At 31.5% G+C, this 15,486-nt stretch overlaps 1 protein-coding gene and 1 pseudogene across 1 annotated transcript; both read right to left on the bottom strand.

The window, feature by feature from the left end:
• Nucleotides 1–6,608: 6,608 nt before the first annotated feature.
• Nucleotides 6,609–8,113, bottom strand: LOC107923524 (thaumatin-like protein 1; annotated as a pseudogene).
• A 1,923-nt stretch (nucleotides 8,114–10,036) lies between these two features.
• On the bottom strand, nucleotides 10,037–12,736 carry LOC107924084 (uncharacterized). Its single transcript, XM_016854361.2, has one exon. The coding sequence runs from the start codon at nucleotides 12,322–12,324 to the stop codon at nucleotides 10,366–10,368; it is 1,959 nt and encodes a 652-aa protein (XP_016709850.1). The 5' UTR covers nucleotides 12,325–12,736; the 3' UTR covers nucleotides 10,037–10,365.
• Nucleotides 12,737–15,486: the final 2,750 nt, after the last annotated feature.

Here is a 15,486-nt window from a genome sequence, read left to right as displayed (position 1 = left end):
AATTAAAATTTTGAAGAATTGTAAGGGACATAATTAAAATTTTCGAGGGGCATATTGGAATTCTGCCACTGCTTGTCAACTTGGTCAGTAGGGATCAATTGAGTCGAAGATAACTTGATTTTCGAATTTTTTTTTTTAAATATTTTAGTTTGATATGAATACCAATGGTAGATATTAATACTCTTAAACTTTGTTGTAAAAAAGCAAAGCTGATGTGCACTAAAGGCCAAACTCGGGCTGTAAAAAACGTTAGAAAGACAGGAGCTGTTTTCTATTAAAATTCTTGTCTTCCGCAAACGTTAGCAATCGCAATGAAGCACTTAACTATCAAGTGGGATGTCTAAACTAAAACTTTCCTATTTTGATTGGTTTGTCTGTTTACGTTTCCTTTTGCAAGTTGTGTGATTCAACCATGGCAGGATGGGCCTCATGTCTCGTCTGGAAACTGCACCTTGTAAGAACAAAACCATTGTAAAAATGTGTTGGCTTTTCTTAAAAATTAACAGCCTTCATTGCTGTTCATCATTAATAACATGTATATATATGATGATAACTTGATGATACCTATCATTAAAAATTATTAAGGCGCGTATCAAATATATAATATTACAACTTACTGCCATCAACATCCAGGGGGGATCTCCATAGATGTGTGGTATGCCGTGTAGATAAGATTTTTTTTTTCTTTCGTCATCTTCCTTTTCCTTTTTTTTTTTTCTTTACTGGAATCCATCGTTCTTTAATAAAGTTTTAGTGTCATGTTTTATCACTATGATGATTTTTCTAGTAAGAAAACATTCTGTCAGATAAAAGGTTGCTCGGTTCTGTGTTTCTTTAGTTTTCCCCTTTTCAACTTTCCATTTTTATATATACAAAAAGATTGTATTATATTTGTTATGATGAAAAGCATAAAAGTGGTTTTCACACGGATGTTATGTGGAGGTCAAGTTTGTTTAACTAATCGTTTAAATTTGTTTTTATATGAAATATGATACCAAACAATCTGATAATTAATCCGTCGAATCACATTGGATAAATATGATTCAAAATAACTCATGTGTATCGTAAATGTAATAGGTTGACTGATTGTTTAGCAAAAACTACATAATGAATGAACATTAGTTTTCACTTTTGGTCTTAACCCCCTGATTTTGCTTTAAATATATTGCATAAAGATCTTATGGATTTATCTGTTCCTAGAATAATTATTATGTAATAATTTGTAATGCTCCTTTTTTAAAAAAAAAATTATTCAAATTTATGTGTATTTATAAATGATTTTTTGAATGTATAGCTTCAAAGTTGTGATTAATAGAATGGCTTTAAATTGGTAAATAGTACTAGAATGACATACTTAAATCGATGTCTGCTTCAATCGTGACAGAAGAAGAGTGAAACCCACAAAAGTGTGGTCTAACAAACCGCCATAATATCTTTCTAAGATGGAGTAGACGAAGCATGCTTGTAAATGTTGTCACCGGAGCACAAGATGTTTCGGATCAGACGCCGGAGCTTTCACCAAAATGATGAAATTGTTACGCGGGACTTTTATTGCAACATCTGGATAGGTAAACTCATGGGAAGAATTATTGAGGGAAAGCAAAATTTTTTACAAAGGTAAGCGCATTCGATCTTGGACGACATCACGATTATGAAGAGAACTATTCAGAGTTTTTGCAGCTGTATGAAGAACCATGAAGCGTATTATCTAATTCTTTAAACAAACCGGAATTTAACTCAAAAACATAATCTAATTCTTTTGTGCTGTTTTCTAACTTTTTATCTAGTATAAAAAAGTTCATTTATATTTTTTTTTAATTTTTCGATTGATATCGGAACTGTTATTAATGTAGGAGGACTTGAGTTTGAGTGCTCTAAAGCGTATTAAATTTCTATTCATATTTATAGATTAAGAAAAAACTATAGGTAATTCTAAATATTATGTGTAAAAAATAGATATAAACAAAATTTATAATAAATTTATTAAAAATATATATTTTTAACATAAAAAAAAGGAGTGCATGGAAATCAGCCATTCATTAATAAAAATTATGATTAGTGCAAATTCATGCACCAATAAAACCATTACCACTATCTAGTAAAGCAAACTCCCCCTCCCCGCGGCCACCCGCAAAAAAAGAAACACTATAGTGCCTTTCCAGTTCATCACAAGCAACTTGCATATCATAAAAGTCTTAATATGTTTTTCTAATATTTCCTTATAGTATTATATATTTATTGTTTTTATAAAAATATAAATAAAGTAATGTATAATATAAATGGAAAAATGGATTGGACCTAATACTTAAATATTAGGGCTTAAATTTAACATTAACAAATAATCTAATCTTTAAAGATTTTTATTTGAAAATAATGAAATTAATAATTAATTACAAAATATACTAACAAATAGCAGGATTTAAAAAAAAAAATGAAAGGTCAAACAAACAACCACCATTGTGGGAAATGGAAAAAGTTGTGCAATATAATATTTGCCCCTTTAGCTTTGCCTTATCAGAAATTGATATGGGTTGAAAGCTGAAAGTGTTTCATCTTCTGCTTTTATTAAAAGAAAAAAATTTCTTAATTTAACGTAGCTTGCTTTGCTTTATAATGTGTTTATCGTGTCTATTTCTCCACTGTTAGAAATAATTAAATTCCTTGAGGATAAGATCACCAACTTTGTTTGAAAACAAATGGTTCATTATTGAACAATATGAATGCACTGACTCACTTGTCCATAAAGTTTAATGCCAACGGTGGTGGAAATGCCAGAATCCTCCATTATCGGAAATTAGAATGAACTATGCATGATGTACAGCTATCTACCAAAAAAAAAATGCTGAGTACGTTGTGATGCCCTATCGCATATACAACATTTGTGAGCAACTATCCTACTACTTAAGCTAATTCTTAGTATGTGAAAAACTTGTCTGTTTTATCAAATATCTAACAAGACACTGTAAATTACATATTACTAATCTTAAATAATTAATCCACAAAATTCTTAAAAAGTTGGGTCAAACTTCAAATCCACTATACTTGAAAGATTTATTTAATCGAAAATGCCACATATGACATCTTTTAGCAAAAGTGATCGTACAGCTTAGTTGGAATTTTAGAACCTATCGGGATCACAGTAAATAAGTGTTGTAGTCGTGGCCTAAAAAAGGATAGAAACTTGTAACAAGCCAATGCCGAGTTTTGTATCAAAGCTGAGGTGGAAATCAACTTATAAAACCCAACATCCATAGGTAGGTCAAAATGGTTTGTGAAGTAAACTCTATTTTAATGACATCATCCATTTACAGCCGTAGCAGTATATTTCACACTTCTTTCCTTGTCTAAATGACTAAAAAGGTATTATCTATGACGAAACTGAAAACTAAATTAGAAGATGGCTTTTTACACCTTCAAGTCAAACAATACAGCAGATAAATACATGTTTATGAGGTTGACAGATTGAATGGCCCTTCTCAAGCTATTGCTTTGCCTACTTATGGCTGATTTAGGAATATTCGTAATTCGAAGCATCATTATCAGTTAGATTATAGAATCTAAATGGATTTTCAATCAATTCATTTAAGAGATAAATTTCGGTATTTCACTTTATATAAAATTATCATTTTATCATTATATATAATTATTAAAAAAAGTAAATTTATAAAAATATTTTTTATAATAATTATTAAAAGATAAAAATGTTTTATGTTGAAATAAATTATTTTGAAGAAATGTGTTAATTATATTAAATATTAAAATGGCACGGAACAAGACTAAATAACGATAGATGAATCTAATATCTACAATAATGGTAATGATTTTTTTTAGAAAGTGATAATAGATTTTAAAATTACACATATATGGATAGATGGTGGGACAAAATATACCAATTCTGTAACGTTGATGAACTTGATGTTGGTGCATGGGGATAAAAATAAATTTATGAGAAATTAACAAAGGGTTCAAAACGTGTATCAATGTCACTTTCTTTAATGTTCTATTCGCTATCACTTATATTATGGTGTGTGAAAGAGTTAATGACAAATGAAACTTGAGAATACAATGAAACCCAATGACTGTCTACATTTTGCACTAACGAAAACAGTCTACCGAATATTGAGTGGAACATAACAATGATATCAATTTCTATATAGAATTTATGCAGTAATCCTTTATAGAACAATCTAATAATATAAAATATGATTAGAGATCAAAAAGAAACTTTTTTCTATGTTTCTGGGTGTGTCCAACAAATGAAATTCTTCTCCTATTTATAAGAGGTCTCGTGTCTCTTCATAAGGACATAACTACCCAAATGGATAATCATATTTTTAATCATAAACATTATTATTCAATAGGTATCAACTTGAATAATTATGACCCTTTAATTTTTTTATTAATTAAGTGATATAACTTTTGGTGACAAGAGATGTAAGTGTTCACTATGAATAGTGAGAACTCTTGCTTAATTACCAACTAACATTATTTTTAAGTCGCTTGTAACTTTTCAGTTATAACTATTGGAACATTATAAATATTTTGAAAATTTTCTAACATTTCATAATATTTGCTTCCACTCCATTGCTTTCCACAATCAACAAGTTTATTATCCTCAAACAATTTAGGAGATTTATACAAGCCAAATGAATAACAAAAGTTCGATTAATTTTAACAGTAGGCGGTTTTCCATTAGAGGTGCTCATGAGCTAGGTTAGGTTGAGACCGGGCCAACAAAAAATTAGGCCCGTTTGCTAGGCTCGGGCTAGTCCGGCCCAAAAAATGATTTTAAAATTTTGTCAAAGGCTAACCCGGATAAAAATGCTAAAACCAGGGTCTAGCTCGGCCAGGGCGTATTAATTTTTTATACAATTTATATAGATATAATAAATCAAAAATACTAAAAACATTAGAATAAATATTTCCCAACAAATTAAAAAAAAATTAAAAATTATGTATACTTGAATAACACTAAGATAGATGCAACTCAACAAGCAAATGCCTCTTAAAATAATAACAAATTTAACAATAAAACAAGTGTTATACAATATCCAAACAATAACAACAAAATAGTAGTAACATAATAGTGAAATAGTAGCAAAATAGGGAGAAAACAAGAAGAAAATAACATTAAAACAACAAAAAAATAGCGGTTCTTTTTTGTCATTTTGTGAATTCAGGCTGGGCCTGAACAAAAAATGCCTTACCCGAGGCCCAACCCATTTTTTAAACGAACCTTATTTTTTTGCCCAAGCCCATTTTTTGGCCTATATTTTTGCCCAAATCCTTTCACATTTCAGACAGACCTTTAGGTCGGGCTATGAACAAGTCTACATTCCATTAAGTTATAACATTTTAAACAAATGAAACAGAATGTATTCAGAAATGGCGAAAAGAAATACTAAAAAAACCTAACAATAATGGTAGTAGTTGATGATGGGTCGTAAGGTGGAAAAAGAATAATATTGTAATTCAGAGTAAGACCAAACAAAGAGATAATCTTTAGAGAATTTTAAAGAAAGTTTAGAAGTCATAAATTTCACAAAAATATTAATATATTTTTATTAAGAAAGAACTTAAATTGTTGGCAATTGTGAATTGTAAAAAAGAGTTTATTATAATTCTAAAAGGAAAGGAGAAAAACTCAATATTATAGAAAAAAATTAAAGAAAAATCTTTGAAGTATCTCTATATTTATCTATGAAATCAAATTCTTTGGATAACTGGAAAATACTACAATATTCTAAGATTATCTCTACTTCTTCTACTTTAGTAAAATAGTATTGTCCAAAATATCTTTTGTGGAACATTTCATGAAGAACATTTTGCTTGGGATAATTTTATTTTATTGTAAGTTGTTTTGTTTTTTCACGAGCTTATTTTGAATAATAACTATCGTTGGAAAACAATTGTTCTAAATCAAAGTTATTTTGAGCATAATTGTTCTTAAAGAAAGGAACAATTCTAAAGAAGAGTTGACTCGAACAATATTTATTTTCAACAAAAATTGTTTTTAAATGACAATTATTCCGGATGACAATTGTCTTAAATTGTTCTTAATTAGCTATTCACAAGCTATGATTATTCTAAACAACAATTACTAGTTATCCTAAAATAGATATTAGGAATAGTGGAAGAGATATTAAAAGTCAAAACTAAATATATCTTATGTGTAATTTATACACATTTAACTATACTTGTTTAGAATTCTAAATTATGGCCTATTGGTTAAATATTCACTTTTTGCATGCATAATCTGATGTATTGTTGTGTTTACATAATTATATCTTCGAATTAAAAGTAATGATATTGGTGATTATTTTGGATTACTCTTAGAATTTTGTGTTAATAATTTCTCTAAATTGAAATTGAAGATAATCCTATGTGACGATTGTCACAGCTCTACAGATTAACAATATCTGTTTCATTGATGTATAGCTTGCTTACAGGAGGTCAATTTTTTAATAATCTATTGTTGGTAAAATAATCAAGATGTGAGGGTAAAACCCACACCATATCTTAAACTAAACAAATCATCAGATAATTGTCATCATCAGGCATAAAGGGCAAACGAAATTGCACTTCCATATAAAACAAATAGCTAGAGATAAATGAAGTCAGTTCCATTGGCATTAGTAGGCGACAGTTGCCAGGAGAAAAAAAAAGGTTACATAGTGAACTAATTGTCAGTTCCTGCAATTTATGTCCAATCGCCAGCTCTCACTCTTCACTCAAATCCATTCATGCTACAAATTGCTTCTATGGTTTGCTAGGACCTAACTATCGGAGGTCCAAAATTGCCATATAGAAATAGGAAGAGCTCCTAATGTTGTTGGTTAGCAACTTGGCATTGTCAAAAGAGATGACACAGCTGCCGCATTGCCGCCAAAATGGTGATGGCACCACCGATAAAAGCTGAGGTACAGTTACCTCCAGTTCCACCATTTGGGGATACCATCATTGGGAGATTGTATCCATCAACAAGGCTAACATCATAGAAATCCAATCCCCCAGCACCATTTAATGTAAACTCTGCAATAGTGGCAGGAGGGCTAGCACCACTACTTGAACATTCTCTAGTGTAGATGAGCCGCAGTCTCCAGTGAGGCAAGAGAATTTGCCAGAAGAGTCCTCGGTGCAAAGAGTTCGACCCCATAAGCGACCTGACCAAGATGTTGGAACCGAGACGGATGTTGATTCGCCTTGTCTAAGAATGCAACCTGTTGGAGAAATCTGTGTTCCAGCACCTGACAGAACCCCTGGCCAAACTGTGTATCTGCATTTGTTTACCATTGTGAACACTGATGAATGAGATTGAGAACCTGTAAAACAAGAACATGATTTTAAACCAATACGAACAAAGCAAAGAAAAACTAAAAACGACAACGAAAAATCAATTGGCAAAAGAATTGAGACCTAAGAACAGTTGAAGGAAGAACATAGCCAACACAATGGAAAGCTGATGAGTAGCCATTGAATAAGGAGGGAATGAAAGAAGTGAACTTCAAAGAAGGCTGTGAACAATCAAATTTAGAAGCACTTGGTAGGAAAATATTTAGATGAGGAATATGTGCCTATGTGTATAAGTATTTATAACCTAAAAAAGATAAGAATTGATGTGGGAACCATGTGATGTGTTATAGAATAGGAAAGGGTTGTGGGGACAGCCAGACAGGGCAAACTGGCAAAGAATGTTCATTGTCATCCCAAATGTAGCTCTAGTATGTTCAACCAATGGGTATGACCTTTTTCTGCATATTTGTATTACTAATAGAGCGAAAGAAAGAAAGACAAGGGCAATATATAAAGAACATAAAGGGATACCTGCAAAAATATGATGATGAGGCCATACGAGAAACAAACAAAAACCAGCTGAACTTGCTAATGGCTTATAGACTTGATTAATTTGCAATTTTGCATCTTAATGTGAAAAGGGCAAGTTTGCATTTTAATCACAATGCCTTCATCATTTTTCTTTGATTCCTCCACAACTTTAGCAGGTAACCTGGGCTCTGACAGAGACCATTCTCCTTCCATTGGAAACATCTCCGTAGTAAACAGACAGGAACCTGAAAAACAAAAGAAGCAGCTGATGAACTTCCAATATGCACATTGCAAAAGAGATAGAAACAACATTACTACTATATCTTGAGTCAATGTGTAAATGTGGTTTAGATTTTGATTTTCACCAAAAATAAAATGTTCATTGTTCAGTTGCTATATAAGATGTTTCACAGAAAATGAAACTGATTTTTCATTCATTAGCATGTTATTATGAGCTTTTGGTGTGGGGGCTTCATGTGTTGCAGCTTGTATTTGGGATTTATTGATTTTTATTTTCACATATAATTTTTAGTTTTTTAATAAATTATATAAATATATTTCAAATATGTCTATATAAATATATTTATGATTTTTTTTTAAAGAAAAAATATATTTATGATAATTATTTGATAAACTGGGGTAGAATTTTGTTTTAACTCCATAGCCGGAGTTATGGAGATAAAAAATTCAACCTTCAATATATCAAATAATTATCTATATATTTATATGTAGATATAAATTTTAAAATTATTAATTAAGTTCAGTGACTTAATTTAATAATTATGTTTTAAATTTAAATGTATTTTTTAAAATGTTTAATACGAAAAAATACTATATTTAAAATATCAAAATTTTGTACTAATTGATAGGAGCTGGTATACACCAATAAAAGTTAATATTGATTGAAACAGAAACTTTGTACTAACTAACATGAGCCGAGCCAACACATATCAAGAAAAATCAGTATTGATTAAAACAAGTCGAAACATATCGAATCTTCACTAGAATAAAGCCTAAGTTACTTAGTACTAGAAGAGTTCATGAGTCAGGCCGGGCCAAACCAAAATCTTAGGGTTGGACCTGGCCAGAAAATGGACCTAAAATTTTGCCCAAGCTCGACTCGGATAAAAAATACTAAAACTCGAGCTTGGCCTGACCTGCCTATATTAATTTTTGATATAATTTTTTAAAAAATATATATAATATATCAAAAATACTAAAAACATTAAAACAAATATTTTCCAACAACTTGGAAACAAATTAAAAGAACTATGTATGCTTAAATAACATTAACATAAATGCAACTTAAAATATAATGTATACCTCTAAAATAATAACAAAATTAAAAATAAAATAGTTATTATAGAATATTCAAACCATAACAATAAAATAATAACAATATAATAATATCATGATAACAAAACAGTAAAAAAACAACAAAAAATAGCAACAAAATAGTAAAAATAGAAAAAAATAATTTTTTTTATAAATTCGAATTGTGCTAAGTTTGAGTAAAAAAATCTTACATGAAGCCCGACTTATTCTCTAAAAGAAATTTTTTTTTTCAAATCCATTTAACGACGCGCACATGGAGAGTTGTACTTAGTACCGGCTGATGACTGAAACTGTAGGTACTGGCAAGTACGGTACCGAGTATTGTGGCTGACGTCCTTACATCTAGTGTCTTGTTATTTTCACCTACCACTTGTATAAACTTTAATTCATTAATAATTCTTGTCATATAGATTCGGGCAGGTCTTTGTATCTGACTTGTTCTTTTATATTATGTCATCTTCTGGGTATTATTTATTCATTTATTTATTTTAGTTCCGTTGGTTTCATATATAATAATGGTTGATATAAAAATAAAAATACTAATAATAATAATGGTTGATATAAAATTAACGGATCTTCATTCAAACGCTCCATGTAAGCGATGATATTTTGTCCATATGTAAGAACTGCAGGAATGGAATCTGATTCTTAGCTTGCAACGCAATCATCCATATAGGAAATATCACCAAACCAAAATGCTCCACATGATGTAAACTAGGATAGTAAAGAGTAGCAAATTTGGAGGGTACAAGGTAGGCTATAGCAATAATATTCGAATTGGTTACGAACCTAGTGACGTGAATGGACATTAGCATGCGAATCTCACAATTGAAAGTGAAGTATGTTGCATTAAGACAAAGAATCTTGCAAATGTACCTTCGGCATGAAATGTCATCACTCCATAAACTGATGTTTCAGCAGAAAAAAAAGGCTAACTTTGCATTTCCCAACATTGCATACAGGAAAAGCAATAATACAGGGAATTTAACTTATAGTTTATAAACTAACAGACAGCTGGGATTCCTAGGGCAATTGGTGAGTACACAGAACAGAAAAAAAAAAAGCAGCAACTCTGCAAATGGCTGACAATACTACTTAGCATGCATATGGAAGACTTCTAACTGTATGTACACTCCAATTTAGAATTATGAACTCAATGATGGGGTACTGTATAAAGAGAGAAATTACAAAGGGAAAGTGATTGAATCAATGAAATCCGGTTGACCCTCTAGACTGATACAGCTCCAATCTACTTTTGGCCTCTTGTAAGAGTTTGCCAGTTGCATTCTGGGTCATGTTGGATTGCCTGGATGCCCATTCGAGCACGGTAAGAACCTTGGCTTGAGCAAGTTCCTCGCTGTCAGGTACATGGTGGGAAATGTAGCATAGGAGAAGTAATGCTGGGAGTTGAACAATATGTTCCCCAAAATACACAAGCTGAATCAAATGCTTTGCACCTCCTGCATTAATGATTGCCTTGGAGTGATCAAGGTGTAGATAGTTGTCCGTGCAAGCAAACTTGGCGAGTGCAATTGCAGCCTCCTTGGAAACTTCGGCTTCCCTTTCGTCAAGAAGTTTGACCAAAGGGGCAATCATCCTTGTTTCCGTAGCTCTAAACGTCCTAGCCAAATTTCCGATAGCCTTGATACAAGGAATCAGCAGCTCTGAATCGGCCTGCTCAGTGATCTTCAACAGCTGGTCCACGATGAGCTTACAAGCATGAGAGTTGGGCTTGAAAGCAGACCTTCTCAAATCAGGATCCTGCTCTGCCACAGCTGTAATCTCCATCAATGCCATAGCTGAATTAAACCGCACTTCTTCAGTTCCTTTTTCAAGCAAAACAGCAAAACATAGCAATGCTCTGGACTCAGTTATACTCTTGCAGATAAGCGAATTCTCCTTTGCAAGATGCCATAAGGCTCTAGCTGCCATTGCTTTCATAGAAGACTTGGTTGCAGGATCTTCCGATTCCCTTCCCTTCGTACTCGCCCCTGTAATCAGACCATTCTGGTGATACTGATAACTGAGCTGGTGAGCTTGCTTGGCGATGACATTGCCCTGACTATTACTCCTAACATGGTTATTACTAGGCTTTTGTGGCAATTTCGCCCCTCCTTGCATTGCCATAGTATTTCTAACAACATGATGCATCTGATTCGGCTCTCGGTTCCCCATTGGGTGCGGAATCTGAGTCTGATGATCTTCCTCAACAACATTTTTCACATTCGAATTACTATTACTACTCGCCATAACCACTGCGTGGATGGATGAAGCCTTGTTACTAGCAATTGCATATTTGCTATGTTCTTCAATCGTTTCAAACGCCAAATGACTAACGAGTAATCGGATGACATTGTTCTGGGCAAACAAATCTTGACATTTGGGGTAATTAGCAGCCAACTCAGACACTGCCCACGCACTCACGGCTTGAACTTTCATTGGACCTTCTTTGAGGATTTTCGCAAATACCGTGCAAACGCCAGCGTGGATCATGTGCTCGACGCTTTCGGGATCCCGGCCGAGAAGCCCAATTGCTTTGGCGGCGTTTTCTTGACCTTCGACTTTCCCTTCTTTGACTAATTTCAATAACGGCCCAACCCCTCCTTCTTCTATAATCAGTTTCCCGTATCGATCATTATCGCTGGCTAGCGAAACAAGCGAGGCAGCCGCTTCGGACCGATTTTCAAGCGAACCGGTGTAAAGAATCGCGATCTGTTCCCAAATTAGGTGTAAAATAGGCTCGTTAGCAGCGATCGGAGGAAGGCCTAAGTACTCATCGTCGCGATCGTCAGCTGAAGCTGACACACGGAGGAGCCAGGACACATCGCCGATAGAGTTCTCGAGCTGGGAAGACATTTTACGGAAGGCGGCAGCAGGGTTGATTGTGAACACGCGCTTCATAATGCCGTTGGCGCGGCATTTGAGGACCAAAGAGAGGGCTTTGTCGAGGACTTGTTCAGTATCGTCGATTATGCGGCGCGTGGGACGAACGTAAAGGTCGGAACTCGCACGCGCCGCTTGTCGGAGCAAGCCAGCAAGTTTCTCTGTCTTGGACTTAAGCTCCGCACACTCTTGCTTAAACGAACTCGCTTCATCCGCCGCTTTCGTTACTTGGTCCGCTAACTGAATCGGCTTCGCCAAGATTTGTTTCACAATATCCGCCATCACAACAACCAAAAAAGTAAATAAAATTGATCAGACCAGAAAACAAATAAATCAAGCTGAAAACAAGACAAAGCAAAAGGGCAGATCTTTGTCGGGTTTTGGTTCTTAAGATTCTAGCAAAAGGCTTGATAAGCGGAGAAAATGGAGGGAAGAAGTGGGGTATTTGAAAGTGTTCGATTCAGCGACGTTTTGCGGCCTAAATTGCTGTTTTTCAGGGCAACAGAAATTTTGGGTGTTTTTTGACTCAGTGTGTGTACGCGTTAAAAAGGAAAAGGAGATTGATGAAGATGAAGAAGAAGCATTCATGGTGAACGAGTTTTACAAGGTCAAACGCGTTTTTCATTTTCTCGGGGGTGAGCTTTACTGTTCAGAACGACGAGAACTTCTAATTTATTATTATAACAATTATGAAGTCTTGCTGCCATATTTTACTTTTCTTTAATATATATTAAATTCCAATTTCATTACCATTTATTATATTATACTTAATTACTATCTTTCAAATAAAAATAAATTAACTTAACACCAACCCCATTAATACGTACCTTAAAAACAACTTACTAACAACAAGTAACAACTCAGTTAAAAAATGCCTTATAAATATTTGAGTCTAAAGTAGTCCTAATCATGAGTCGAGCTAAGTTTAGACTAGGACTATGTTAATTTTTAAGTTTGTTTTTTAGGATTGGGCTCCACCCCTATTGAAAAAATTAGTTTGAAATTCTGTCTAAGTCCGGCCCAGGTCAAAAATGTTTAACTCAAATTTGATTTGACCCGTCCGTATTAATTTTTTATATAAAAATAAATTTAAAAATATAATATATTGAATGCACTAAAAATATTAAAATAAATATTTTCCTACAAATTAAAAATACATTAAAAAAGTTTTTTATACTTAAATAACACAATTGCAACTTAACAAGTAAATGCTTCTAAAATAGTAATCAAATTAACAATAAAATAATAGTTATACAATATCCAAATAATAACAACAATATAATAGCAATATAATAACGAGATGACAATAAAAAGAAAGTATAAGCTGATTCAGGCCTAGACCAAAAAAATTTTAAATCGAGACCTAATCCGTTTAAAAAATGAATTTTATTTTTTTGTTCAAACCCATTTTTCAAACTTTCATTTTTATCTAAATTCTTTCATTTTTTTTATACAAATAAATCAAGTCTAGCCAAAAACTGTTAAAAGAAATTCATGCCAAAACTTCATGCATCCATAAAGCTAATATTATTGTTTAAAGAACAATAAAATAAATAACTTTATCTTTACATTTATATGTTTTAAAATTAAGATTAAATAAAATATATTTCAAATCATTTAATTTAAATTCAAGCATAGCTGAGAGGGCAAAAAAAAAACTTTCTGATTTAAATCATTAAAATCATAAGTAATTTTTATAAAAAAAATATCAATTTAGTATGTTGTTTAAGCTGTCTTATTGTGACGTATCACAGAAAATAAATATATTAAATTGACAAATTTTAGTAGAAACAATCAATGGTGATAATTATTGAATTAAGATTTTTAACTTAAAAAATAAAATAATTAAATTTTTAATTTTTTAAAATATAGTGATTAAAAATATCAGATTCTATATAAAACGGGGACTAATAGCATATTTTAACTTCAATATTATTATTAGTAGGATACTTAAAAGCAATCAAGAATTGTCTTAAAAACTTAATTTTCTTTAAGAAATTAATTAATATTGCTTTAGTGGTATTGCTTTGGCTTTTTATTTTCCAAAATATATGAGTTAAAAAGAATTATTTAGCAAAGTATGCGAAGCCGGTAGCCGGAGTATTCGATTTCAAAAGTCGCCACCCCTAGAGTCTGAATTCAGTGAAAATGGCTGGAGCAAGCAGGGACGATGCAAAAATCGTCTTCCACTTTAGGGCAAAGGAAGGTGAAAACGCTCAATTATAAAATGGAGTAATATCACGATAGTCCCTGAAAGTTTATCAAAATTTCAATACAGTCTATCCACTTTAAAATTTATATATGATCTCTTCACTTACAAATTATATTTCAACATAGTATATTATTTTCTAAATTAAAAATTACTAAAAATCTAAATTACAAATTATTAAAACTACTTTGTAAATTTGAAAGGAACATCTAAGTTTCGATTTAAAATTGTTACTATAATTTCTTTAACTAGTAAATTATAAATTCCCATATTTTTAAAAGTAATTGTATTTCAATATTATAATTTTTTAAAATTCTTATAATAATTTTTAATTTAAAATTTTTAGTACTTCTTAATTTAGAAAATAACACACTATTTTAAAATATAATTTATAAGTGAAGAGACCATATTAAAATTTTGATAAATTTTAAAGTGGATAGGCTATATTGGAATTTATAAACGTTCAGGGACTATCATGATATTACTCCATTTTATAATTGAGCATTTCATCTTCCTTTGCCCTAAAGTGGAAGACGATTTCTGCAGGATAGACTTTCAAGTCCTTCCTGCTTGCTCCACCCATTTTCACTGAAATTGGACACTGCTGGTGGCGACTTTTGAAATCGAAACTCCAGCTACCGATTTCGCATATTTTGCTAAATAAGTATACAATCCATACACTTGACAAAATAATTTTTTTTAACTCATACACGTGAAGAAACAAAAAACTATTGCTTTCGTTCAAAAAGTTTTAATTAATATTCAAATCGCAAAAGATGATTGATCGAAGAAAAATCAAAGTTTTAAAGAAAAGTAAACCCTAAATTTTTTTAAAATGAATAGAAATAAAGTGAGAGAGACTTAAGCTTCGTCTGGTTTTAAAAAATAAAAATCATTTTCGGTTTCATTTTATTGGAAAATGAAAGATAAACGCATCTAATTAAACATTTTGGAAAAGATTTTTAAAGAATAAAAATGGAAATACGTGCAAATTTAAAAATAATGAAAATTTGTTTTAAGTAAAAGTAAAAATAATGAAAGCAAAAATTTTTAATTTAAAATAATTGGTACTCATTCAAACTCATATAAAAATAAAAATATTTTTTTGTCAATAGTTTTTTAAATATTAAATCTGATACATTTTGATTTAAACTGTAAAAATAATTTATTTTATTTCTTTGTTCTCAAAAAGTACATGATTTCATTTATTAAAAATAAAATTTCATTTTTATTTA

This window comes from Gossypium hirsutum, chromosome A11, assembly GCF_007990345.1.
Source record: "Gossypium hirsutum isolate 1008001.06 chromosome A11, Gossypium_hirsutum_v2.1, whole genome shotgun sequence".
Classification (NCBI taxonomy): Eukaryota; Viridiplantae; Streptophyta; class Magnoliopsida; order Malvales; family Malvaceae; genus Gossypium; species Gossypium hirsutum.
The sequence above is the reverse complement of the archived record's forward strand: the minus strand, read 5'-3'. Positions and strand labels throughout refer to the sequence as shown.

What these genes read in the sequence shown, in the direction of transcription:
- LOC107924084 (XM_016854361.2), bottom strand. Translation starts at nt 12,324, where the DNA reads ATGGCGGATATTGTGAAACAAATCTTGGCGAAGCCGATTCAGTTAGCG.